General features: G+C 53.4%; 1 protein-coding gene across 11 annotated transcripts; it reads left to right on the top strand.

Annotated features, from left to right (window-relative positions):
* The first annotated feature begins 335 nt into the window (after window positions 1-335).
* VEGFA (vascular endothelial growth factor A) lies at window positions 336-23939 on the top strand. Of its 11 annotated transcripts, none has more exons than XM_054195933.1 (9): window positions 336-1078; window positions 7153-7204; window positions 12380-12576; window positions 14376-14452; window positions 14867-14899; window positions 15061-15207; window positions 17651-17722; window positions 18877-19008; window positions 21294-23939. In XM_054195933.1, the coding sequence occupies exons 1-9, from the start codon at window positions 1013-1015 to the stop codon at window positions 21313-21315; spliced, it is 798 nt and encodes a 265-aa protein (XP_054051908.1). In that variant the 5' UTR covers window positions 336-1012; the 3' UTR covers window positions 21316-23939. The 11 variants fall into 11 exon arrangements, 8 of the variants coding, with proteins under 8 accessions (XP_054051908.1, XP_054051911.1, XP_054051909.1 ...); XM_054195939.1 differs by lacking the exon at window positions 336-1078 and adding an exon at window positions 6505-6728; XR_008465544.1 differs by lacking the exon at window positions 21294-23939 and having other exon boundaries at window positions 16225-17722; window positions 18877-19013.
* Window positions 23940-27917: the final 3978 nt, after the last annotated feature.

The raw sequence follows: 27917 nt of genomic DNA, 5'->3' as shown, positions 1-27917 counted from the left end.
GGGAGCGGGCGCTGCGCGGAGCCGCCGCTGGAGTGCGCGGAGCGGGGCTACCGCTGCCGCGCCGGGGGCGAGGAGCGCACGCCGCGCCGGCGGGGGACAGCGCGCCGCGGAGAGCAGCCCTCCGCGGGCACCGGGACCTGCTGTTGGCTTCGCCGCCTTGCTTTTATCCTCTCGTTTAATTTATTTTTTTCCCCACCTATACTTTGATCCGCTGGGATTTTTTATTTTATTTTTTTTTCCTCCCTTTCCTGCAGAGCCTCCCCCCGCACCGGTTCCCTCCCTCTCTAGCCAGTTTGGATTTTTTTTTTTTTTACATATATTACTATTCTGATTTTTTTTTTCCCAAAGCGGCGGACAGAGAGAGGGAGAGAGAGAGACAGAGACAGAGAGGGCAGGAGGAAAACGCTCTGTTCGTCCCCTCCGCCACCACCACCCCGATTTGCGGAGAGGGGTCGGGCCAAGCGGCGGCGGGATCAGCCCCTTCCCCCCCCCTCCCCAACCCGGGGAGGCGACCCCGGCTCGGGGAGCCGTCGGAGGCAGCCGCCGCGAAGAGGGGGCGCAGGAAAAGAGATGCATTGAAACTTTCCGCCCAAACTTTGGCGTGAGTGCGGGAAACCGAGCGAGCGAGCGCGGCGCGGGGTGCCTGCCTGCCCCGGCGCGGGGAGAGCGGCCGCGGACGGGCGCCGCTGTGGAGCTCGGACTGCCCGGCGGCGGGGGCCGGGCGGCGGCGGCGGGGCGGCCGCGGAGCCAGCGCTCGGCCCGGCGGAGCGCCCACCGAAAGCAGCAGCGGGGGCCGGCGGAGAGCCGGGCTTATGGAGGGGTGAAACCGGAGACCCCGAAGAGGAACCCCACTTCCCCCGGAGCTCCTCGCAGCGCCCGGCCGGCGGCACCCCAGGAGGCGGCGGCGGGCACGGAGGAGGCGCGGGCGAGAGCGCGGCGGGGCGGCGGCGGCGGGGCGGCGGCGGCGAGGCGGAGCGCGGCGGGCCCCGCTCCGCGGCGTGCGCCGGCAACCATGAACTTTCTGCTCACTTGGATCCACTGGGGGCTGGCGGCGCTGCTCTATCTGCAGAGCGCGGAGGTAAGCGGCGGGGACGGGGCGGCGGTGGCGGCGGGACGGGGGCTTTTGTGCCCCGCGTACGTGGGGGGGGGGGGGGGGCGCGGCGGAAAATACTTTTTCACACACACCCCTTTTCTTTTCCCCCCCTCATCTCCCACCTGCGCGGTGCGGTGCCGCGCTGCTGGCACCGTGTCCGGGTGGGTGCCCGCAGCGCGGACACGTGTGTGTGCGTGTAAAGCTGCAGCGTGGGGAAGGCGGAGGAGGTGGCAGCGGAGGGGGGGGGGGGAAGCGGTGCCCGGCGCTTCGCAGGCCCCCGGAGCAGCCGGCAGCGCCGTGCGGGGCTGCCCGTGCACGTGTGCGCGCATTGCGCGCCCCTGGCGGCGTGGAGCTCCCGCGGCGGCGGGGGACGGGGGGGTCCCGGTGGGGGACGGGGGGTCCCGGCGGGGCCCGTGGCCGTGGCGCCGGGCCCGGGGCGCTGCGCGGCGCTGCGCGGCGCGGGGCAGGGAAGGGAGGCAGCGCGGTGGCTTCTTGCATCAGCCTCGCCTCCCCGTCCTCGGGTCTCCTGACATTGCAAAAGGGTGTTTCAGGCGGTATTTGCCTTGGGTCCCGGCTCGGGTTCGTGCCGCCGAGTGGAGTTCAAAATACCTCGCTGGAAAAACAAATAGAGATCAAAGAGGACAAAATGGATCCTGAATTTCTTCCAGATTGATTTTTTTTTTTTCTCCTTCTTTTCAAAATACATATCTCCCGCACCGAGATTACAAAACCGCGCATTCTTCTCTTCTCTTCCTCCTCAGTCACTTTTACTTTTGCCTCATTGTCATTCCTGAGGGTTAGAAACCAACTCTTCCTCCTTTTCTTTCTCTTTTTTTTTTTTTTTCAAGAAAGGCAGCTTTCTGTGCAAACCTGTCCTATAAATCTGTTTTCTAAAGAGTCAGGAGGGCTGTGTTGCCAAGAGATATTAAGGGGTTTAGACAGAGTGCCCACGTGAAAGTGGCGGTTCGCTAGGTGGGCATGGATTACATTCTAAAGGCTATAACAGGTTAGTTCTCTCCTGCCATTTCCCCTCAGCACTTGGGAGAGAACTCGGGCCAGATCATCTCCTGCAATCGCAAAAAAAAAAAAAAATCCACGTCGCTTGCAAACTAATGTTATTCACATTGTTTGTTCAGCACCGATGCTGGAAGGTAACTCCCCAATTAGGAGCCATTTCAGCTGTAACTGAAGTCATGCAGGCACTGCACGCTTTGTTTCTAGCCTGTTATAGCTCTACTTTCTCCAGTGACAGCCGCACATTAGGCTGTGCTCGATGGGAACCCGAGGTGCAGCTCTCACTGGAGTGTGCCACAGAGCAGCTCCGTGCTTGCTGCCTGCCTGCCAGCCAGATTTGGCTCGTGGGACAATTCTTTCCGCTCTCCAAGAGTTTTTCCACCGTCGCCTAAAACGGGGGTTTCTTTGCCTCTCAGCTTCTCAGTAAACTTGTGCAGTAGCGTCGGTTCCCCAGCTATAGGTTAGACAACTCTGTATTTGTGACTAGTGATAATACCCTTTAACCCTCCCCTTGCTCCTTCTCCCCTCCCCTTCCTCTTCCCCAGAGGAGGAAACGGCGGATCAGGTAGAGTCCAGGTCCGACTGTCCTTAGGAGTCACGTAAAAGCCTCCTGCTGCCTTTTCTCCTAGGCAGGAGGATGGTGCCGATGAGAAAAGAAAGAGGATAACGCTGGGGGAAAAAAAGTAGGGAAGAATTACAGGGTGTCGGTAGGGCTGGGGGGAAATGTTGCGGGGACAGATACATGCGAGATTGCGAGATGTTCAGATAGCTGGGTGATGGCGGGCCATATAAGTGCTCAGGCAGATCGACGGTGAGGTCTGCCCTTCGGTTCTGTCCTTATTTGTCTGTTGATTGCCTGGGCACCACGGTGATGGGAACGTTAGAAATACCAGCAGATCTCACGTAGGCAGCTTGACGATGACTCCGGGCATGGCAGAAGGCATGACTCTTCACGCCGGGACTAGGGTTTTGTGCTTTGATGATAATATTTATCTGTACTGTTAATCTGGCTGTCGTGCTGAATAAAACCTATCTAGCTAGCCAGGCGCGTTGGAGAGCATTAAATAAAAGCCCTGGCAGAGGCTGAGTTGGGAGAGCGGGGTCCAACGCGTGTCAGGCAGCTTTCCTGAAGGCGAAGGAGGAGGGACGCAGGAATCACGGCGCTCCTCTGGTGAAGGTGGCAGGGGGATGGCTCCTTACTGAGGCAGTTGTTACAGTCGCTCCTGCAGCAAGGCTGGGACGGTGGGAAATCATGTCATGGTTGGGGCTGGGCGGCGCTGATGCCACAGGTGTCTGCCTCCACTGGTGGCGGTAGCCTTTCCATGCAGGAGAGGGAGGAAAAGGTGCTTTTGCAGTGCCGCCCTTCCAGCTGTTCACCTGTGCTGAGCTGCGGCGCACAGTCCTCATGCCCCACGGGGTCAGAGAGGTTGCGTTGTCCCCTTCCAGTCCCCCCTTTCCTAAAGAACGGGAGATGCTTGGTCGTTCCCCATCTTCCTTTGTCTGCGGGTCTTGGCAGCAGCCTGGTGGCAGGTCACCCCTGATGAGGGTCTGGGAACTCTTCCCTTCTTGTCCTGAACCGGGGAGGGACCTGGTTACACCAGCTGTATTGCCATAGGGAACAGGCAGCGATCAGGCACGAGGGAGGGAGGGAGAGCGAGCCTGTGACTAGACTGCTAATGATCGCACACCCACCAGGCTCCCTGCCTTTGGTGTGCCTCTGCGCCAGGCCACGATGGGGAGCCACCAGAACCTGCTTCCCCAGCCCGTAGGCAGCCGGGACGCAGTGGGTCACCTTCCCCAGAGCGGCTCCGGGCCTGTGCTCTGAGGACAGGCTGGGAAGAGGAATGCTCCTTTGGGAGCAGGGGAGAGGAAAGCCAGTGCTGACATCCCAGAGGGGCTCGATGATTCCTCAGCAACCCCACATCCCCTCTCCTGCCCGTCCTGCTCCGTGGCAGAGGTGCCTCAGCTGTGCTGGCAGCTTGTGGGATTACTGACCTCTGTCTGCATGTACAATGGAGAAGGAGTGCCGTGAGTCCCGTTCCACCCCCCTCCCCTTAAGTAGAAACCGCTGAGAAGAATTTCTAGCGCCTAAGACGAAAAGTGCCTTAACTCCTGTCCCAGAGTCCCTCTCAAAGTGGATGGATTGTTTGTTCCAGTCCTAAACAGTTACAAAGCTCTTTTAATGAGGCTGCACAGATTAGGGGGAGGGGAAGGGAGAGAAAGAGGGCTGGTGGTGGTGGTGGTGAGGGGGGTGATGGTTGGAGAGGAACGGCTTGATTAACCTTTTCTCTCCCTTCAGAGAATAACTTGCTGCGGACAGGGACAGGGGGAGAAGGGGGACAGGGAAGGTGCAGACACATGGATGGTGTGAAGTGGGTTTATTTGTTAGGGAGGGTTTTACTCCACTGCTGGACGTGCATTTGCTGCGACCTGCAAAGGGCATAGAAAGGAGCTTCCCTTTGGTCAGCCCCATTCCCGGGGTCATTTATCCCACTCTGGAGCCCAGGGGTTGCTTCCACACCTCAGTGAAATGTTGAAAATATATTGGAAGGAAATGGTGTTACCGAGCCGTTGGGTAACACCAAAAGCCAGCAGAGGGGAGTGTGACCTTCAGGCTCCCACCGAAGGGCATGCCAGGCCTGCTTGTCCCTTGGAACGCTTCTGGTTCCCCATTGCGCTGTCTGATACGTACCAGACTGGTTTAAAGTAAGGCACAAGCCCCTGCCTCACCTGCCGTTCTCGTGGCTGGGCTTTGAGGGCACAAGCCACAGGTGAAAGGCACTGCCGAAAGGGCAGAAAAGTTTCTTGGTATAGTGAGCAGAGAGCGTGTTACTGATAGTTCTGGGAAACCTTTTGGGTTTCTGCTCAGAGCTTTCCTGGTAGCGCTCAGGAGCTCTCTGCAGACTTCATACCAATCTTGTTTCCCATCCTCGGGGTGGGATCGCAACCCAGGTCTAGGTGAGCGCTGGGAGAGTGTTCTGGGTCCTGCCCCAGGACATCAGGGGCAGGGCGAGGTGCTGGCCAGGCGCAGGTGAGCTGTGAAAGTGTGTGGCTTGCTTTTACTTCCCCTCACCTGTGCACCATGCGTGCTTACCTGTGAGGAGGCGGCAGGCTTGGCAGCTGTCAGGGCAGCCTCGCATAGAGCACGGGTAGAATGACCCTCAAGGTGTCTCTGAGCTAATTTTGCTCAGTCCATCACGGTCATTCAGTGTGTGAACCAAAAATCCCTCTGCAAAAGGTCTTGGGGGCGTTGCGACTTGGATAAACTGACTTGGCTTGTGATCCTCTTCCTGTGCTACGACAAAGATTGAGGCTTTTCTGCCCTTGATGCGGTTTTCTTTTGACCCATAGATTGTCAGGCGCCGAGTGGCTTTGGAAGGCCACTGCAACCTCTGCTGCCTCCATTTTGTTTGTGCTGTTGCAGTGACCTTCACACTTCAGGAATGAAACTGTTTCTGGGAACCTGCTTTTTAAACTGTTGTCACAGCATTGAGGCTGGGCACGCAGCCCTCTCCTCCCCAGAGAAGAAATAGATCCAGGCATGGGGTGGCTCGGGGTCTGGGCTGGTGAGTTATGCCCAGGTACAGAAAGGCTTTGGTTGAAACGAGAAGCAAGGAGTTGGGTCGGGGGGACCTTAGACAAAGGGAACTGTGCGCAGACACAAAGGAGCAGCTGGGAGAAGGGGCTTCCAGGGCTTTGCTGTCTCTCTTTCCCCCTCCTTTTGAAAGCTGACGTTTTGGGCTGCTGGGATGGTGGTGCTGCCCTGTGCGAGGGGCTGCCTAGAGGACCGTAGGTGGCAAATTCCCCTTGTGAGCTTGAGGTGGACTTTGCCTGCTCAATTCAGTCCGGCTATGAGATTGGAGGGCCTTTTTCAAAGCCTAAATGCAGTGTATCGTGGATGAAGCAGTATTTTGTGTGTATTGCCGCACTCTTTTTGGCCTCTGCTGAAAGGCAGCAGGTTCTGGGGCAGATGGCATCACACAGGTGGAAACATACCTTGGAGAAGTGAAGAAAGCCGGGCATTTTTTGGTTTTGGTTCATAACAGAACAGCAGGGGGAAACCTGACTTGGCTGGAAAAGTTACGTCAGAGCTAAAACCCTCACGCAAAGCAGGAAGAGTGGAGTTTTTGTTTCACCTGGAATTAAAAAGACTTCCCTTAGTAAAGCAGCGTTAACACTTCTCCGACCCCGTCTGGGGGTGGGTTACCTGCTGCCACCCCTGCCTGCGTCACTGGTGTGGCAATGCCCCTGCTCCCAGCAGGAGCGAATACAGAGCTTGGGGCTTTTTTGGGGGGTTTGTCCCAGGGAAGCTGCGGGGGGCTGCAGGGCCGGGGACTGGGCCAGTTGTATGAGGGCGTGGGTGGGAGAGGAGGGGGACCCGGGCGGTTGGGCGGCCTTCGTCGGGAAAGCGGTGCTGTCACAGTTAATCGCCCTGACACCCGGCCAGATGCCGACACCTCGGTGGCCACCACCACTCCATGACAGACATCTGTGACATTGAGAAGGGGAGCCATGTCCTTTCGTGCCTGGACGCCCTTCTCCCTGCCCGAATTCACCTTTACGGGGGGGTGTGTGTGGAAATGGAGGCGCCCAGCCCTGCCGGTCATGTCAGCGGTAGAAGGTCACCCCTGTTATTCTTCTCCCCTGGGCCCAGCTTTGCTTTAAGGTTCTTGACCGTGATCCCTGGAAGTGCCTCTCGAGGGACGCCTTTCTCCCTTCGGGGCCTCTCTCGGTCCCGCCGCGCTGGAGGCCCGGCCGCCTCCCTCCCGCCTCCTCCTTCCCTTCGGCCCGGGGCCGTCCCGCCGCCCGGGTCCCTCTCACCTCCCCGGGGGACGGGGAGGGTGGGGGGAACAAAAGGCCCCTCTGTGCCCGCCGGGCCGGCTGGAGGGGAACGGCCCCACCTCGGGGGTGCCCCCTCCCGCCGGGGCCTCCCTCCGCCTCCTGCCCGGCGGGGCGGTGGCGGCGGCGGGCCCGGGAGCCCTCTCCGCTGCCCGGGACCGCGTAACGGCTCCGCGTTGTGACCCGATTTTCTGTTATCTTTGCAGTTGTCGAAGGCTGCTCCTGCCCTGGGGGATGGGGAGCGGAAACCCAATGAAGGTAAGCGCTGGGCGGCTTCCCGGCGGCGGGTGGGGGCGGCCGGGGGCTCGGGGGAAAGAGGCCCGAGCCCCGGGAGCCGCCGGCGGCCAACACCGCCACCTCCCGGGGAGCGGCGGCGGCGGGAGCAAGGGGGGCTGCCGGCGGGAGGCGCCGCCGCCGCCATTAACCCCTTCGGCCGCGGCGGCGGCGCCCCCCGCGCTCCCCCTGCGGGCTCGCGGCGGCCGTGAGGCCGGGGCGGCCGCGGGGCCGTGGCGGGCGGCAGGGCCGGCCCAGCCCGCCGCTCGCTTCCCACCACGCTGAGGCAAACTGCGTGCGTGCGCTCGTGCACATACGCCCGCTCATTTATATATATATTTATCTCTCTCTATATATATATACACACGCACACACTCACGCACACAAAGAGCTGAGTAGCGGCGAACGGTGGTGCTGGGGGTTCACCACGGTGCCGTAGGAAGGGATTTGTCATCTTTGCTGCCCGCCTCTTCCCCGGCGGTGCCCGGCTGGGTGGCCAGGGCTCATCCCCAAACAAAGGCCGAAGCAGCGCCCCGACTCTCCCCAGGCGGCCGGGCGGCGGGTTTCTGAGGGCAGAGAAGGGAAAAATGGGCAGCCCAGGGTGATTTTACGGAGTCATGCCTCCTGACAGTCCTGGGTACCCGCCCCCCCCCCCCCCCAAGTCAGGATACCGCTAAGCGCTGTGGAGAGCCAGGCTTGAAAAATACACTGTTTTATTCCGGTTTGAGCTAGCGGTCTTTGCAGATTCATGGGGCAGCAGTGTGATCCAGTAGGTTCCACTTAATTCCTTGCTGGTGGTCCAGTGCAGGTGGGGCTATCGCCTGGTGAGGGAACCAGAGGTGGTGCCTCTGCAGCTGTTGTGATTTTTCTGTCACTCCAGCTGCCCACAGGCCAGGCTGTGGCAATGTCCTCTGCCTCCTTGGTTTGTGCAAGCAAATGTAGACCAGAAGAGCAGTGAGCCCCCAGGTTAGTCAGAGACGCCTCCTGCAAGCGCCCTGTCTGGTGGAGCCCTGCGCGTCACGGGAGGTTGTCTTTCTGTCTGCACACCTCAGTTCAGAAGTGGGGTGAAAGGGCTGTGGACTTTAGAGCCTTCAGGCTGAGGTGATCGTCAGCGGCTTTAAGACCATCCTGACTGTGTTTTCCCCATACCTTCATCACAGAGCAGACCGCTTGCTGCATGGCAAGGTCTGGGGAAGTTCTTCCAGGGTCCTCACGGGTTGTGACCTCCAGCGTTATTCCAGCTGGAGGTCAGCAGAGGGCTCTAGCAGTGTGGGCCTAGATTGGCTTTTTTTTTTTTTTTGTGTCGCACTCTATTTCAATTTCTGTTGCACTCTGTTTCAATTTCTGTAACTTTATTGGTGTGACAAGCTGCATGTGTGTTGCCAGAGGTTGGTGGCTGGCTGTGTTTGGGATAGATGTCCATTTTGCATGGGCAAAATTCCTGATTTTTCTGGCGGGCTGCCGCCTGTTGTGCTTGACCCTTGCTCCCGCTGAAGTCAACAGAAGAAGGTTCAGTGACTCCAGAGGGATCAAGATGGAGCCTGCTATGAGGCTTATTTTGGTAATCGGTTCTCTGCTGTTGGTAGAGAAGAGGTAGTGTCCTCATCTGTGCCATTTGTTGTGGTCACCTGTCTTCCCAGGGAGGGGAAGAGTTGAGAATGGTGATGGGATCGCAGGAGAAGTTGGTCTGGCAATGTGAGCGGTGGGACTTTGCTGCTATTGCCTTGGTGCTATTTCTGGTTCTGCAGTACAGATACATCTGTGAGCTAGAAATCAGAACTCTTGGCATTGCCTGCCTGGCTCTACTTCTGTCCTACCCCATGACCTTTGAGGTCCTCTCTCAGTACCTCAGTTTCTCCTCTGTGAAGAGGAGATGATGATGTGCCTCTGTTCCGCAAGGAAAGCCCCGTAGTTCCTTCCACCGAGGCTCTTGGGGCCTTTGGGCTTGGGGTGAAAGGTGATTTTGTGTCTTTGGCCATTTTGTGCTCGTTCTGAGATGTCGAGCTGTGACAGGTTTTTATTTGGGATGGACTTAACTCTGGTTGGAGACTGTAATTTTAGCTTCAGCCCCTACCCTTTTGTGCTCAAGAGAGCCTTCCACATGTTTTGTGGCACGGGAAGTTGTAGAGGAGTCAGACAAACACTCTTTGTTTGTTCCACGGGAAAAGATTTTCTGGTATAAATAAAGGAAACCACCAGCACTTGTGGCTGCGCTTTTATTTTTAAAAGAACAGTGTGTCTGTATTGCTGCTAAGCCATTGACGGGGAGGGAGGCAAAATGATCATAGACTTGCTCCTTTTCTAGTCTAGCATGTTCCCACTTGACTGCTCCAAATTTGGACTTAATCCTGCCTGCTATGGCTATGTCTGCCCTGAAGAGTTAATGTGCGCCCTGACTGGGTTGTAACCTTAACTTCCCCCTCCATTGACAAAGAAGAACCTCTGACTCAAATCTGGAGGTGTTTTGCAGGGTAGGGGTGTGGGTTAAATGCAGGATTAACTTTTAACGTGGGCTGAAGCCCAAATTGCAGGAAGGGAGCAGGCCAAGTGGTGTTAGTCCTTCAGTGACCTTCCTATGTTTCCCCATGAAAGACAGATCTTCTTCCGTCCCTGACACAACCAATGGAAAGGAGGCACAGACTGAATCAGCCCTGCAAAGTGTGGAATATGACTCCCAGTGCATAGGGGTGAGTGTAGGTAGGGTGGCAGGGACAGGGCTTTGCTGTGAGGATGACTACCTCAGTCATGCGCTCCGGTTTGGTTGCTAACTGTGCAAGTGAACTATGGAGCCTGGCACAGTCCCTGTGTGAGCACTCTGTGTCCGGCAAAATCAAGGCAACGCGCCTTTCATGGAGGGATGTTCTGACTGGCAGCTGGAGAAAGATTCCCCGTTTCCTTTTCAGAAGCTGATTCAGACTTTGGAAAATCATCGTATGTTAAAGTAAAGGCAAAAACTCCCAGATTCTTTATGGGAATGATTTGGTCATGTCAGATCTCCCAGATCTCAAGTATAGTATCAGGGGGCAGCTGTGAAAGTAAAGCCTCTGCAAAAGAATTTGAATGTGCTGTTCTGTGGCCAACCTGTAGTCCGGATTCACTGGTGTAATCCAACTGCTTGCGCAGTGCAAACATTTAGAAAGAGTGGCAGACATGAATCAGTTTCACTTCATTTTTTCTACTCTGTTTCGGTTTCTGCCTCTTTATGCCCCAGACTACTGCCATGAGCAGCATTTGATCTGCACAGGTAACTGCCACTTTCCCTCCTCCTCTTCTTCCTTCCTTTCTTCCCTCCCCTCGACATAGGTCTGTAAGCATTTCTATCCTGAACTGTGCCTTTACTGCCAGAGTTCCCAGGTCCTTTGCTGGCACAGCGTGAATAATCAACAGTGCAGTCCAGTGGCTGTCATTGTGCCTGCAGAATTTCCCACATATTAAATTGTTCAACTTGTTGGAAGATAGGCTGTGAATACAGTCACTCCGAAGGGGAATGGGAAGAAGGAGGTAGCCGCAGACAAGATAGGAGAACAGACAGGAGGCATACTGCAGTTAGGGGAGGAGGGAATAGGAAGGGAAGGGTCAAGGAACAGAAACATGCTGTCTTCTAGATGAGGAATACCAACAAGCAGTCCATGCCTGCCAGGCTACATTTCCCTTTCACAAGCCACTTTCTCTTTTAATAGCTGCTCAGCTCTCTGACACTTCAGACTCTCTGGATGGAAGCTCCTCCCCTCTTGTACCCGCTCTCAGCACTGTGGCACTGTCAGCTCTGCATGACCTAGAATTAACTTTCAACAATTAACTGCGGGCTGTGAGCTCCAAGCCCTGCAGCTTTTGCATTTTTGTGGCAAAGTAACCTTTATGCCAGTTTGTCACAAGTTCAGGGCACTTTAGAAACGCTTACTGGAGACCATTTTTTTCCATGATGCAAGCAGTTTGCGCTTATCACTCAGAGTTATCAACCTTGGTGCTGTAGGACTCTGCATACTGTACAGGTGGATCATTATAGTGCATAACAGCGTGCGGCAGGTACTATCTCTTTGTGTGTACTCTTATCCTCTGCTCCATTTGAAACATCCTCCTTTGCCTGCCTGCTGGAAGAGCTAGGAGAGCTGGAGGGTTCCAGGTACTCTGAGGTGTTTGCAGAACTGTACCAGCAGCTGGGTTTTGTGCGTGTGTACTTATCTATCCTATCTCTCATCTCTTTAAATCTCTCCAACCCTTGACCAAGCAGCAAAATGAAGCTTTGGCAAGAGACTGGGAAACATTGAGAAACGCTTGTGAAATCAGTGCAGATCGCAAGCAGTTAGTGTTTGCTCCATTCGGAGGGAAGGCAGGGGATAATGGCAGATCCACCCTGTTCCCCTTCCCACACTGCCTCATTGTGGTTCAGTAGCCAAGTACATGGTCTCGTTAGTCCTGGGGGTGCTGTGGGCTTGCTTTGAATCTTTCAGTCGGTGGCTTGATTCCTTGGGCTGGGAAAGTGGTCAGTGTGGAGACGTGGAGGCTGTGACTTGTAGCAGGTGCTGTTGTGGTTCTGAGGTGGCCTGTTGAGGTGGATATTCTGCTTGGACAAAAGAGGTAGCTGATGAGAAGAGTGAAGATGCATGGTTCAGAACCCGCTGCTTGTTCTCGGGAGTGTCTCTGTGCTGAGGTCTGTAGAAAGGATGCTTCTGCCTTATCCCCTTGCCTTCTAAAGCCCACTGGGGCATCCACTGGCTCTTTTGAAAGCAGGTAAAAGACAAATGGGTGAAGGGCCTTAATCCGGAGTGCACATCATCTGCAGCAGCCTCACGTGCTTTTTGTCTGAGCTAATATGCTTAGTGGGCAGCGTATCTGAGAGTATGGGGGCTAGCAGGGAAGAAGTTTGGGGAGGAGGCACCTGTGGGACACGTCATGGTGCCAGGGAGGCAAATAGTGAGTCTCTCTTGTCTGTCTTGCCTCTGCCCTGAAGCAGCGTTAGGAAGAGATTGTCTCTTTCTCTTCCCCACTTGATTTTCTGTGTGTGAGTAGGACAGAGACAAAGGAATTGGGCCTGCAAGACTGCTAGTGGGGAGCACAGGGTAGATGTGTTGCAATTGTCTGTCTCGTTTTAAGGGGCGAAGCACTAGATGTTCTTGAGCTAAGTTTGTATTAACTTATTCCCTCCATTCCTCCTTTTAGTTATCAAATTCCTGGAAGTCTACGAGCGCAGCTTCTGCAGGACAATTGAGACCCTGGTGGACATTTTCCAGGAATACCCTGATGAGGTGGAGTACATATTCAAGCCATCCTGTGTGCCTCTGATGAGATGTGCGGGTTGCTGCGGCGATGAGGGCCTAGAATGTGTCCCCGTGGATGTGTACAACGTCACGATGGAGGTGAGGGCCCAGCTTGCAAGCTGGCATGCTTGGGTGGAGGAAGCAAGTCAGCCATCACAGCCACCCCAAGTCCCAGGTCCCAGCTAATTCAGAGAAAGGGCAGCCTACCCCAGGGAACTGGAGATTGTCGGATCAGGAGGGCTTGCCTCTATTCCTGACCCTTGTGCCCAGCGTTGCACCATGCAGGGTTAAAAGATGAGTTGCTCATCTCTATTCAGGGCTAAGAGGGGAATCTCTTTTTTGGCTCTGACCTCTATGGTGCCCAAATACAGTAGCTAGGAGCATGCAAAGGGGCATTTCTGCAAAGGAGTGCTTGGTGCTTTTAGAATGCAAAGGAGCATTTCTGATGCCTTTATCTATGAGGCCCCAAAGAACATAATCCTTGGGCCCTTGCTCCACCTTAACTCTGCGTTTGGTCCACACAGCTGTTGCTCTGAAGGCAGCTGAGTAGTGCAAAAGGGGAAAGCCTGTCAGTACTCCCTCCTGGAGGGCATGTGAGGTCAGCCTTTACCAACAGAGCAGGGGATTTGGGTCATTAGCTACATTGGCACAGCAGGGGTGGAAAGGGGCTCTAAGAAACACAGTGCTTCGGTGTCAAGTGGAAAAGCCTTTCTGCCTCTGGGCATCCTCCTTCTTTGTTGGGAGGCTGCTGAATTCATTCCTTGGAAGAGGCCGAGATGGCCGTGATAGCAAAGGCTGGGCACATGGGGAAGATGCAAACTCCGCTTTAGAGAGCTTTGTCAGTGCCCTTGTCTGCCAGCCTGCATCCCAGCATGTGTCCACAATGGTGCTGGTGCCCATTACCCTTAACATGTTGCTCCCTCACCTGCTTTTGTGCCTCAGACTCTTGAATGGCCACTGTAAATATTGCCATCATTTTTTGATATGGATGAGAGACGTGCAGGACTGAGTGATTAACCAGCAAACTCTGTTTACCTGTCATTTGAGCTGTGTTTGAGCTCTGGCAGAGAACCTGTCTGTACCCTTCCATGGTTCCCCATACTGCTTTTCCACTTGCAGGCTCCAGCCTGGGCCAGAGCATACTAACATGGTGTAGCTGGGGTTGGTTTTCTTCCTACCATTCCTTGCTGAATTACAATTTCTGGCTGGTATGCCTGCATGCCTGTGAAGGGTCAGAGGTACCTGAGCAGACCTCTGGTGCAAATGCTAGAGCTAGTGGTCCAGCCGGGTTCTGAGTTGAGAGACTGTGGCGATATATGCATAGCTTCTAATATAGCTTCCCTGGAGGCACCTGGGTTTGGGGGATGGGCAGTGTCTGGCTCTGCAGGACTGTTTTAAGCGCAGATCACCAGGTTTACTTTGCGTGTTGCGTCACTGAGAAAGTGAGATGTCAGCTGGGAAGGAATGGTGGCTTAGGAAAAAGGAGTCGGATATGGAATTTTGCTTTGGGCTTTTTTGTTAGACTGAAGCACGCTGCTACATGAGAGCAGGCTGGATGCTCTGTTACTGTCTCTCTAGCGTCAACCAGGGATGGCTCAGTGAGAACCTTGCTATGGTGTTACGCCCTCTCCCATGCCTGTCTCCAAGGCAGTCCACCAGTGCTGGCACTTTGCATGCATGAGCAAACAGAGCTTTGGCACGAGCCTGGTGTTGCCGCTTGCTTGTGATCAAAGGCCTTCCCTGAGTGGGGGAATGGGGCCTCAAAGCCAGCTCAAACTCTGCCATGCTCTTCCCAGGAGCACCTGGGGTGCAAATGCTTTGCCACGCAGCAGGCTGATTTGGAGCAGTGAGTATAAATAGTGAATGGGCAGTGACCCTCTCTGTTTCTTTCATTCCAGATCATGAGAATTAAACCCCATCAGAGTCAGCACATAGCGCACATGAGCTTCTTACAGCACAGTAAATGTGACTGCAGGTGAGAATGGAGCAGCATTGGTTCCTCTTGCAATAAACTTATTCCAAGCCTTTCCTTTTTTCTGCCATTGGGTTGGGACTATTGTCCAGAGGCTTCTGCAGTCTCCTCAGTTGGTTTGCAGTGGGATGGCTGAGCCTGGGGAAAGAAATACTTTGCTGGCGTGGCTCCTCCATCTCTAGATATCACAAGCGGACAATGCTAGCCTGCAATCTGGGGTCTTTTGGCACTGGCTGCCAGCGAGGTGCAACAGGAGAGTAAACACTTTGAGAAGGACCACTTAACCTGTGCCATGGGCATCCTGCAATGCCAGCTCTACATGTCCTTCCCTGAACTTGGTGGGAACTGGGGATAATACTGAAAGTATATATGGTAAGCTACCTTCTAATGAGGCCTTTGTTCTTTCTTCCCCCACAGACCAAAGAAAGATGTCAAAAACAAACAAGAAAAGTAAGTGACAAGCCTTTCCTCTTTTCTCTTTTGGTGGTTGGTTGGTGTTTCCTCTACCCACTGCCCCTTGCCCTTTTCTTTGGTTGGAGATACTCACTTTGAGGTGTTTTTGGAAATGGCAATACAGTAGTGCATGGGGCGACACTCTGAATCCGTTCCAGGTGGGCACAGAAACCCAGATCTGATGGTCCTTCCTTCATACCCCAGACCTGGAGCTTGCATGACCCACGGCCGTGGCAGTCATTCCTAATGCTTTATCCCGAGTCAGGGAAGTCCCGTCGTGTGTGTCCTACCAGAATGGATTCAAGGTGCAGCCCCCGTTCTCCCTTCCCTCTTCCTGGGGTGTTTCTGGTTACTGCAAATCGCTGCCTTTCTTTAATATTAATTTTTTTCTTGCTGCTTGAGTGAGTATTTGCTGGCTTCTTTCACAGCAGCCTGGGTAGGAACTCTGCTGGCTACAGGGAGAGGTGGCAATAGAGGCCTGGTGGAGGCAGGACTGATGCCATGCAGGATGTGACGCTGGTTGTGGTTGGGTGGGGGCCTGGGAGGGTGTAAAGGGAGGTGGATGTCCTAGCCGGGTCTTGGTGGAGGCTTTCATGAGAGTTTTTTTTCAATCTGATGGATTTTCTCTGGTGACCTGAAGGACGTTAAGGCACAACCTTCCCTTTCCTTCCTCCCCAAAGTAAAAAGGTTGTGAAAGGTAGAGAAATAAACTCTCGCCCTGCAGTAGCCGCAGGGACGATCACAAAACGTGGAACAACATCGAAAAAAAAAAAGAGTGACCTCTCTGGGCGAGAGGGTCAGCTGGACTGCACATGGCTGGGATAGCGACTCTGCCATTTAGAGGTGCGGAGTTGGAGAGGAATGGGGTGAATATTGGGAGATGAGGCTGAAACAGAGAGAGAGAGAGCAAGCGGGAGAGTGAGAGAAATTCTTTCACCCCTCTCCTGGTGGTTGTATATTTCTAGCTGCCTTCCAGCCTCTCCTCCTTCCCCTGGAAATCTGCTCCTGGCTGCATCGGGCTGCGTGCAGCCAGCCCTCCTCTCTGTGCAGGGCGGTGTTGGGGATGGTTGGTCTGCGTGGCTCTGTGGTTTGAAGGTGTGCGAGAGCTGGGTCTGTTTGAACTCTGGTGAGGATGGGGTGTGGGTGAAGCAGCCAGCCCGGACTGCTTTGCATTCCCTTTTCTCTTCTAACAGCACCTTGCCTGCTTTTTGCTGGTTCTGCACTCCCCGGGGAAGGAAGGGAAGGGATGGGAGAGATTGGTGTGCTTTGATTTGTGCTGGATTGAAAGTCCTGTTATATTGGTGCCCCTCTCCTCCCTTCAGGTCGATTTTCCTCCCCTCACCGCCTCTCTGTGACTCCTGGCATGTAGGGCAGAGGCTGGGAGCGAGCTGATGCTCTGACACTCGTTCCAGTGAGACGACTTGAACAGGGCCTAAGAAACACCTATGGTGCTTTCCCTTCTGTCCCCCCATGTCCCCTCGACAGCTCCCTCCCGAGGTGGGCTGCACCAGGGAAGGAGGGAGCCCTTGCTGAACTGCCGCAGTGCTGGGGCTCACTCGCCTGACCAGCCCTGGTGCTTTGCCTAGGGCCTTCTCCTTGCATGTCTCTCCCTTGGTCCTGTGCTAATGTGGCTCAAGGAGCAGCGCAGGCTCCAGCCTCCCTCCGTCCCTGTGCTCTCACTGGCCTGTAGGGATCCACGGTTAGTGTCCAGGCCTGCGCGTCCTAGCCCCTGCCTGTCCCAGCTCCTGCCCAAGAGTCAGGAGCAACTGGTGAATTTTTCAGAAGAGAGTCAGTGCTTTGGCTCCGTCCACTCATCTGTCTGGCAGATCCCTGTGGAAGGTGAGGGGAGGGAGGGAAAGGAGGGAAGATCCTAAAGCTGCTTGCTGGTTATCTCCTGGGTGTCATAACTAGGTCAGGCCTCCCTCCTTCCCCTTCGGCACTTAGGAAGGAGGCTGCCAGAGGGGATGTTAGCAGACATCCAGCGAGGTCTCCTGGAGTCCTGCGAACCACAGGCAGGAGGTGGGGTGGGCAAGCAGAGCCTTTGGGCTAGATAGCCCTCTCCCACACAGCACTGCTGCGTAGACCAGGTCTCTCCCCTTTTCTGTGGGGTGCTGAGGCCAGGCCCCCTTTGCTCCCATCCTAAGGCAGGATTATCACTGGCTGCCCTGCAGCAGAGCTGTTGGAGCGTGGCTGCCCCCTGCTAGGCCCGGTGCCGGGCAGTGCTTCAGGTCAGAGCGGTTTCCCTTTCCCTGGGGAGAGCCCCTCCGCTCAGGTTGCCTCTTGTCAGCCAGTGTGCGTCTGCGCTTTTGTCGCCTGGAACGGTTGTCTGCACTCACTGCGGTTGCGTGATGCTTTCACGAAGCTTTCTATTCCTTCCCCCTCACCCCCTGTCCCTCTCCCACTGCCCCTCTGAGGCTCCAGCGGATCCACCTCTGCTGGCAGCAGCCCTACTGGAGGTGGTCTCTGCAGAATCCCCTGGCGTTGGCTTGGCTGTGGGCAGGCTGGTTGCGGTGCCAGCAGGAGCTCAGGAGGGCCGGAGAACGCGTGTGCGAGGTGGAGATCTGTGCTTCGTCCCTGGGACTTGCCCTCCAGTCCTGCCTTATGTGCTTCCCCCCTCCCAGCAAGGCACATGGCTGTATTTTTTTTCCTTTTCTTCCTTGCGTTTTCTTCCGTTTTCTCTCTATCTCTCCCTTTCTTTCCTTCTCTCTCTCTCTCTCTCTCTCTCTGTTTTTTTTGTTTTTCTTCCAGAAAATCAAAGCGAGGAAAGGGGAAGGGTCAAAAGAGAAAGCGCAAGAAAGGCCGGTACAAACCACCCAGCTTGTACGTTTGTGTCCTCTGCTTGTAGATTCTTTTCCCTCCCTCTCCCCAAACCAATCCGCCTGCTTGCTGCTCACTCAAATCTCACCTTCCCCTCCCAGTCACTGGTGGGCTGCAGATCCTGCAGGGGCAGCGCTGGTGGTGGCACCGCTCTGGCACTAAGGGCGTCTCAGGGAAGGTGGCTTTAGCTTGCTTGGCTCTCTAATCATCAGTGGTGACCATTTTCCCAAGGCATAAGTGTGCGGGTGGGTGGGCGAGCGCCCTGCACCTCTTTTCCACGCTTTCTGGTTGCAGCTCTGTCATCTGCTTTTCCCCCCCACTCGTCTTGTGCCCTCACTGCTACGACGACTGGCGACAGGCAGGCTGGCATCTGCCGTGCATGTGTGCGTGAGCGTGCGTGCGCGCGTGTGCGTGCGTGTCTGGTGGAGTCACAGGCGGAGAGGAGAGGTGGGACGGTGGGAAGCTGAAGAGAGGGTGCTGGGGAACTGGGGTGGGAGCGGCGGGGGGGTGGCTCTCTCTTTTTTCCTCTCTCTGCTGGATTTGGTGGCTTTTCTCTCCCTGTCTCTCTGTCTCTTCTGCTCTGCCTCTCTCACGGTGGTTCACAGAATTCTGCATTGTAAATTCACGGCCCCTTCGTAGGAGATTCCTAGGTGGCAAGGTTGGGATGGGGTTTACAGAAAGGAGGGCAGTGCCAGCTGCAGGGGTAAGCACGTGATACTGGAGCCCAGCTGCTTTCCAGGGGAGGTGAGACCCCGTGTATTTAACTCGTTTAGCCGCTGGCCTCTTTCTACTCGAATAGCCCACTTCAGAGAACTCCTTTCATTGATACGTCAATAGCTGGTTGGGACCTCTCACCTTCCCATCCTTGCTTTCCCCTTCTTCCTCCCTCTGTCCTGTGCCGGTGGATCCAATGCAGCATTTGTGAATACTGTGCAGAGAGCCTGTTTTCTTTCTCTTTTACGCTAATGCAAGGGGATGCTGTCCTGGGGCTGCTGGGGTGCTGCTGGAAAATCCATCAGCCTGCGACGCTCCAGTGGGCAGCATGGGGGCTGCGGGAGGGGGCAAGGGGATTGCTTTGATGTTTAGGGTGTTGCATGTGTATTTTCTTTCTGCTGAAGCGCTGTAGCTTAGACATCTTTCCTTTTGCCTTTTTGCAGTCACTGTGAGCCTTGCTCAGAGAGGAGAAAGCACTTGTTTGTACAAGATCCCCAGACCTGTAAATGTTCCTGCAAATTCACAGACTCACGTTGCAAGTCGAGGCAGCTTGAGTTAAACGAGCGCACTTGCAGGTTTGTGTCCTGAAGGATGAAAGAGAAACACACAAAGAGAAAGCGAGAGAAAGAGAAAGAGGGGGGAGCTTGCTTCCTGCTGACTTCTGGCACCAGTGCTATATGATTACTTCTTTTCTCTGTTCTACGTGGGCCAGAGGGCAGACGGGCTAACTGAGAGGAGGACAGAGTTTCCCTGTGTCAAAGGGCGGCTGCGCGTTTCAGATGTGCTGTCAGGACTTGGATGGGGATGGCTCCCAGAGACAGGGCGTTTGTATCTATGGTATCCTTCCCCGTAAAACAAGATAACGGAGTTCATGTTGCTGAGGTAGCCAGGGGGAGGGTCTGTAACCCTCTGCCTGTATGCAACTCTCAGCGTACTGTTGGACAAAGACAAATCCTTAGCTGCCTAAGATTTGACCAGCACTGTCTTCCAAGCACTTTTTATGTGGCTTGTGGACACTGCTGTGAGCAGAGTGAGGAAAGCCAGGTCAGGAGCCTCCCTCAAGGCTGTCCCCACATTCTCCTTTGCCTCTTAAAAGCCAGGGAGAGCACCCTGTCCTCTTGCACTGTGCTCACAGTTTCCTGTCCATGTCTTGGCCAGAACTGGGGTTTGAGGGGCTGCACTCAGGGCTGTGCTGTGGGATACAGCAGGATTAAGTCTGTTTCTGGGTGAAGGCAGGCAGAGGTCTGTATTTCAGGTGCGAGGTGGGAGGCGCAAAGACACTGTGTGGTTACTATTTGTTCAGAGATCCGTGCTGTGCATGTGTCATCTGAGTGCTCTCTGTCACGCACCATCTGTGGCATAGACGTGCAGAAACTGATTCCTCGTTCTCACCTGAGTGCTTTGGTGAACTCGGTGGGGTCTCTTGACTCGCACCAGCTATGTGTGTGTCTCTGGTGTGGGGTCATCCTGCCTCTCCAGAGAGAGACATAGAAATGGGGTTGCTAGCGAGCCTTTGATTGTGACTCTGAACTCAGGCCCCTTTCAGAGAGATGTAGGAGATTCCTCCCTTCAAGAGTGTTGCAATGGCAGTGGCTGGATGGGAGAGGACAAGGGAGAGAGATCCAGGGTCCTCTGCGGCTACATCCTGAAAGAGGAGACATCCATTTGCCTCCATTTGCCTGCTTAGTATTGGCTAGGTGACTAAGGCTGCTACAACAAGTAGCAACTGCTTCTTTAGGTTTGAAAATGCTTTGTGCCCAAACCAGAGGGGCATTGGCACTGCCAGTGTGGTGGAGACTGCTCTGTATACAGAGGAATTTTCTGGGGTGCTGTAATTTCAGTGGGAAAGTAATTGATGGAAGGGACAGAATAGAGCAGCTTCTGGAGTCAGAGTTCTCCCAGCAAGCATAACCCCTGGAGTGTGACACCAGACCTAACTTTGACCTTTTCCCGCTGTTCCTGTTCCCAAACTGCAGAATAACGGGAAATTACCCTACAGAGTTTCAAGGGTGAGGAATAGTCACAGATATAAAGAAAAAACAAACAATACCCCAAAGAATTCATCATGGCAGAAGGGGTTTGCTGGTTTCTCTTAGCAGTCCCTCTCTATGGTGGGATAATTGGCACTAAGGGAGGTTTCCAGAGGTGTTGTGTTGGCCAGAAAGATAGGAAGGAGTCATAAGAGTGGGTAGCTTATCAGTTTCCAGATAAAAAGCTGGTTAAGTTGAAGTTCCTCATGCTCTTTTGTGGAGAATTAGAATTGGGCCCTACAGGGGAGGGTAAATTCTCACGACTCCTGCTGCTTCTTCAGGCTGCTGCTGCTGTTTTCTGGTGCTAACCCCTGCTCATGGCAGCTAGTGGACTGAGAGGCACTTCCTTTTTGCCTTCTTGCCTGCATGAGGCCTTGTTGCCTGCACTGCTTCCAACCCGAACAGGAGGCTAGGTGGAGAGCTGGGGGAGTGTGTCTTTCTGCATGCATTGCTTAGCCTTGTTTTCCTGTGTGTTTGTGTGTATCTGTGTGTGCATGGTGTGAGAGGGTGCGAACAAGACACTCAGCTCATCTGCGAGGAGGCCTCTGACTCTGCTCCTAAATTTACCCTGGTACCACTATCCCCCCCCTGCCCTGTCTAGGTGAGCCTGGGGGAATAGTATTCAATGACCGATTCGTGGGTCAAGATTCTCAGCTGTTTTGCCCCATCTGCACAGCACTTCACCCCACCAGTGACGTCATGCCATGTCTTAACACCACGTGCTCTTAAACACATTAGCCACCTCCCTTCCTTCCCTTCCCTGTCCTACTTGCACCCCCATCACAAACATTAACACCTCTCTTTTTTTTCCTTCCTCTCCTCTCTGACAGATGTGAAAAACCGAGACGGTGAGCAGCGGAAAAGAAGGGGGAACAGCCCTGTTTCTGGAGCCTGATTTCTCGCCTGGACAGAAAAAAAAACAAAACAAAACACTAATCCAAATGAACCCTAAAAATGAAGGATCGGTAGAGCACAGCACTTTCAGTACGGACGATGGACTCCGGAAGGAACATTCCCCAAGGCACCCGCCGCACAGAATTCACCTTTGGGTTTTGAACTGTTTTATTTTATTTTTCTTTTCATGCTGCTAAATAACAGAGCCAGGAAGACTATAGGGGTGTATTTGATGGGTTTTCTCATGCATACATATATATGTGTGTATACATGCATATACATATATATATATGTATATATATTTTAACCACATCTATATATACATATATGTATATCTTAACCACACACACACACACATATATATATTATATATATATATACTGATTATTTTTTTTAACATTGCTAATGTTATTGGTGTCTTCACTGGATAATACTCGACTGCTGTGGACACAAGCGGGCTACTTGGGGCATAAGAAACAAGCTAAGACTGGACTTGAGTAGAAGCGCTGGGTGTAAACTTCTTAACTCTAACTGACTTGTGCGGCCTCCGCTGTTTCTCTGTAGAGTGTGCTGTACCACAAACCACCTTCTCCTTGCCTGGGACAGGGAGGAGAGGTGATGGAGAGGATGGGCAGGGAGTTCCAAAGAGCGGCATCCTAGGGTGCGATGGGTCAAAGGCCAAGGAAATGGCCGTCTGCGTGATCAAGGATTCCTCCTCCCCTCTCTTCCCCCAACCTTCGCCCTTACTCGGCTCATAACCTGCCTGCCTTGCTGGGACATGGGATGTCAGTGTACATTTTGCGTTGACTTTATTCGCTATAGAAACTTTGCCAGAGAGACATGCTGGCTTCTCTTAAGGATGGTGGGCAGCTGATGCGCGCACTAACTTTTCCATTCGAGGAAGTATCACAGGAGTCTAGATTTCCCGCCCTTGGTGGCTGCAAAAGGACACAAGGCCTACAGTGTGCTGAAGCAAGAATGGGGACCGGTGCATAGCCACACAGTTGTTCAGCACTGTCTGCTTTCTTCATGCACAGAGCTGCCACTCAAGAGCATCCAAGATGCTTACGGAACATTTCTGGAAAGGGATATTAATCAAAAGTATATACACAGTAGGGGGGTGTGTGTGTGTATGTGGATGTGTGCATTTGTGTCTGTGTGTATGTATGTTTGTGTTTTTCTCTCTTTTTTATATATATATATTTATTTTTATACATATATATATATAAAAAAATAATATATATGTATGCCAAGGTTGAAGGGGGGAAAAAGAAAGCAACTTCTGCTGCCTTCAGTTTGCGTGCCCAGTGTGAATGACCCTTAAGAATGTCAAGACATTTTTTTTTTTAATAAGACGTACTGTAAATATCAGGCCCCTTTTCCACGTCTCGGGCTGGGGAGTCAAATGTGAAGGCAGCTGGAATCCCTAAGCCGTGTCTGAGAATCTTGGCTATGTGTGTATCTGCAATATACGCTGTGGTGTATGTGAAACCCACCTTACACACGCGCGCACACACACACCCCCCTGAAAGCGTGTTTGTACATCTATGTGGATATATATAATCTAGTTCTGTGATTAAAATTATTAATAATAATAATAACAATCAAAAAGGTACTCAGTCTGTGTCAGAATGCTGCCAAACATCATCTGCAATTGAATTTTCAACGCCTGATAATGTACAACACGGAAAGCTTCCAAAAAGACAAGACAGTCTAAGAACAGACTCACAACAAGCGACTACTAACCACTAGGAACTCCCCATCCGACTGATGGCTTTCAGAAGGAGAAAAAAACCACACGGGTGGGTGCTTGCATCTGCAATGTATAATACTCATGCTGCATCGTGCGCAAGACAGAGGCTTCCGATGGGGGGGAGGGAAGAGAAAGTGTTTTATATACTTATTTAATATCCCTTTTTAAATTAGAAATTAAACAGATAATTTAATTAAAGAGTAGGGATTTTTCAGTATTCTTTGTTAATATTTAATTTCAACTATTTATAAGCCGTACCTCCTTTTTTTTTTTTTTTTTTTTTATTTGTACTGGTTGTGTATAAATTTAACCTTCCTGTTGTCCCGTCCCATCTCTCCCCAATTGTTGGCAGAGTCAGTAGCATGTTATGGGCAGTTATTTAATTAATTTCTCTAACACCTACCCCTACACATTCCTATTGAGACAAGGGTTAGATATACATCTACATACTATATATATATTTGGCTATGTGTTTGTATATATATATATATGTTTATGTATATGTGTGATTCGGATTAAATAGACGCTACGATTTTTTTATATATGTAAAAAGAAGAAACAGGAAAAATAGAAAATTCTACATCTTGAATCTCTCTCCTTTTTAATTTTAATATTTGTTATCATTTTATTTATTGGTGCTACTGTTTATCTGTAATAATTGCGGGGAAAAAAGATATTAACACTACGTATTGTGTCTAGTGAATTTTTTCAAGATATTCCTTAGTACATATTTATTTTTAAACAAAGAAATTACAGATATATCTTAAAACGACGACGACGAGGAGAAACAAACTTTTTTTTGTATTAAAGAATTTAATTCTGACCTTGATTTCCTTTGCCTTCTCCTTCTACCTTGCATCCTGGTTTTCTTCCATTGTGTAACAGACCCTCCAGCATTGCCTCTGGAGCTACAGGGCACCAGCAACCTGCCGGTCAGACTCTTGGATTTGGGCCCAGAGCCTCCAAAAGCATCTAGGTATCTAAAACCCATTGAAATCAATGGGAGGTAGGCACCAAAATCCTTGTGGCTCACTCAGCCTGAGTTCCCTGCTCGGTGAGAAGAGGGTGGTCTGATGGGCAGGAACGAGGGGGCAGGACTCCTGGGTTTCTTCCCGGCCTCTGACGCCAAGAAGTGCGGCGATGGTCCCAACCCTGCCTTTTGTCTTGTCAGGAGCCAAGCCCCACGTGCTGGGCGCTGTACAGGTATGAGTAGACGTGATCCTGGTGGAGTTTACAATCCAAGATGAAAGTCAAGCTCTGAGCCTGCCCTTTGCTGGTACTGGACTGGGTGTTTGCAGTTGGAGCAGTGTGTATGTAACCCGCTGCTGGTGATGGCTCAGCAAGACCTTACCGACTTGGCCAACGTTGAACAAAGAACTCCAGCACCGACCATGCTCATCACTTCTTGAGGGATTTTGATACTGTTGCATCTTTTGTCATGTGCTTTGGGGTCTTTCGGAGCAAAAGCTCCTTGGAAGCAGTGTCCTTTCCTCATCAGCCATGGAGGTCAGTGTATCACGTGTCAGTCATCTGGCCATGCTGGCAAGGAGCATAGAGGATGTTCCTGGATGTCTGGGAGGCGACTCGCCCAGGTTAATATGGACCACTGAGCTCATGGCTGCCTCGCTTCTGCTCTTGTGAAGGTAATGGATCTGGTTTTTATTTAGGGTGGACTTAGGTAGCTCAACAGGTGGATCTACAGTCGAAGCCTCTGGAGAGGGCAGAGTGAAGGAAAGAGGATGAGTACGTGAGGAGGCTCTTGTTCATCTTGTTCAGTAACATCTTGTGGAGTGCAGCGGTGAGGTGAGAAGGTGAATGGGGGCTGCCTGTCAATGCTGCTGCATGAGGAACCCAAGGAGCTGCTTGCCTTGTGTATTCACCACCAGCTTTTCCTTTGTGAGGATGGATCTATGGGCTGTTTCACAGATGGCTGTGCAAGGTGACAAAGACAGCAAGCCTATCTTCCCTAGACCTGCATTGTCTCTGTGTGACCTGGGAAATGTTTACAAGTCATCAAACTGAAAAGATTGAAACCAGCAGGTCAGTGTTAGTCCCCTGGGCTGAGCTGCAGAGACCTCTCTGGATGTGGAATGGCAGCATGGGGGAACTCAGGATGGATGAGGCAGCTGGTCCCTGCTGTCAGTTCCAACACGTCAAACCCTGCCCGCTGCTGGCGAGCTGCGCTGGCTGCTCCCAGAGCCTGGAGGAGAACACCATGCTGCACCCCTCTCTCTTCCTACCTCTGAGGGCTCAGGAGAGTAGGACATCTGCAGAGCCAGATGGCCTGGTAGCCACCTACTCCAGGAGACAGTGTGGCTGTGCCTGGCTAGGTGGCACGGTTCAGCCGGGACAACTACCCCCCTCAAAGGATTCGCTTGCGTGTGGCTGCAGCAGAACTGATGCAGCTGCCTCAAACCACTGCAGCAAGAACCTGCCCAAGCCAGCTCTGAATGAGGTAACTGGTGCCCTGGAAGTGGTCCAGCTCTTCTCCTTTATCCCCCAGGGCTGTCACCTCTGGTGAGGAGAGCGATCCCAGGTCATTGCTGGAGGGGAGCTCAGCTTCGCTGAGGAGGCTGTGTGTGGGCGAGGACCCGGCTCCTGGAGGGGCTGGGGTGCAGGAGCGTGGCTTCCCCTCACCCTGCCCAGCCTGAGCCCGTGTCTCGCACCTGGCTCACATGTGCCCCATCCCGAGGTGAGGCGAGTACACGTGGAGCGAGGCCAGGTTTGCAGGCTGGCACTCTGATCTCGGCATGCAGCCTTTCACCCTGTGCAGGAGAACTTTCCCTCAAAGGCTTCTGGTCATGTTCATGTCTTGGTGGCTGGCTAATTAAAAAGCTATCTTCAGGCAGGCGGGTGGTGCTTTCCTCGTGCCTGCTTCATTTATTCTGTGGGATTCAAAGAGCCAAAGCACCTCAAGATGGACAAAAGAGTGCCCTGGGCAGACGTGACAGAAATTCCCACTAGCAATGGGAAAAGGGTGCTTTTGGTTGGAAAACCCTTCTGTCTTTCCCATTTGGCACTTTCTAGCTGGTTTAACCCCTTGTTGCTAAAGTCTTATGCTGCTGATCGGGTCTGTAAGTCAGCTGGGCTCTGCCAAACACCTGCAGCGACTATGTTAGAAAAGCCGTTAAAGCTTCAGTCCTCCAGCGTGGTCCCACGAAGGACCTTGGAAGCCCAAAGGAAACCCATCCCACAGGCCGTGTCCTCCACCATCTGCCCATGGGAACTTTGCTAGTGAGAGATGGGTATTTTTATCCCAAACCACGTGGTGTGTGTGCAGGCAGCCCCTCTGTGCTTGGGATGCCTGAAATTGTAGGCTAATCCCAACCATCCAGCACAAGCTCTGCAGTCCAGGTCTGTGCAAGCACCATGCTTGCTCCCAGCCACCCGGTCAGGGCAGCACCAGTGTGATCCCAGCAGCACTGTGCCACCCCACAGGCAGCTGCTGGCCCCCGTTATGCCCCACAGCACCCGATGCCCCACAGCACAACGGCCACTGAGCTGCCGCCCATCCCAGAGGGACCAGGCACTTATGCCTGGACCTCCAGGCAACTCCCCCTTATCTCGTAGGAGGTGGTGAATTGTGGATAAGAGCAGGGAGGTGATATCCCCAACACCAGCAGTGAAGGAGGGTGCAAGAGGAATGTGAAGAGCGCCTGACCACAGCTTTGGGGCAGGCTTTCCCTTTGGTCTGGGGAGCTGAGAGGACCCTGGGGGCTTTGCACTGTGGAGGGGATGAGGGTCAAGTCCTCCCTCAAATGTCAGTGGCTTCCTGGCTGCACATGTCGGGGAGGGGGTCCCAAGGTACCTCCCAGAGGTGCAGCTCGCCATCTCTGTGAGGAAGTTACAGGCTTACATATACAGGCAAACTTGGCAAATGGGCTTGTTGGGCATGTGCCACCTGTTTACCTGCCCAAGGCTAGCCTCCCGAGGCCAAAAAAGCCTTCCCACAAGGATTCCTTTTGACACACTGCCCAAGCCACTTCTATACATCCAGGATGCCTTAGGAATTAACTGCACTTCTGTGCTATATCTGTATGTTGTGATACGGGGCTAATCTTACTGCTTCACGCTCTTTATTTTTACCTCGCTCTTTTGGATGCCCCAGACACTTTTTTGGGGGTAAAAATAAAAAAAAAAAAAAAAGCTCGATCCCTCCCTAACCTGGGATTGCCCAAGCCTCTCTTTAGGCATCAGGGCTGCCTGATGCAACCTGCTGCCACAAGCTCCTATGTGCTTTTAGCACCCAGGTACTCCTGTTGCCCTCTCCGAGCTGCCCCTCTCCTGGCCAAGCCTGGTGCACCCAGCAGGGGGAAGGCATTGTGCTGCCAGACCATTGCCAACACGGCAGGGGTTCAGCCGGGGGTTACTTCAACACCTCCTTTGCCAGCTATTCTGGGAGCTGTCGGTGCGCTCCGTTCTTGGAGCACGTCGCGTGGTGGGACCCGGGCTGGGAAAGGCGTCTGGCCCCGCTGAGCGCCCTGCCAGGATTGCTGATGAGTGGCAATTCCTGCTGAGCACTCCCCATGGAGGCACGTGTAATGCCGAAATAATCTGGGATGCGGGTCAGGATGTCTTGCTCCCAGCCTGTGTGGTGCCTTGGAGGTAAGAAGCTTTGGCTGCGGATGGCAATACCTCTTGAATTTTGGTTGAATGGGTCTGTGGCGAAGGAACGGTGTGTCTCACGCAAGCCCTTGGGCCTTTTGTGTGCAACCATGTTCTATGGCAGCTTTATCTAAGCACAAGGGGAGAGACCTAACCCCTTAGCTGCAAGCCCTGTGGACAGCTTGGGAGAGGTGGCACAAGA

Source organism: Rissa tridactyla, chromosome 3 (genome assembly GCF_028500815.1).
Source record: "Rissa tridactyla isolate bRisTri1 chromosome 3, bRisTri1.patW.cur.20221130, whole genome shotgun sequence".
NCBI lineage: Eukaryota > Metazoa > Chordata > Aves > Charadriiformes > Laridae > Rissa > Rissa tridactyla.
The sequence above is the reverse complement of the archived record's forward strand: the minus strand, read 5'-3'. Positions and strand labels throughout refer to the sequence as shown.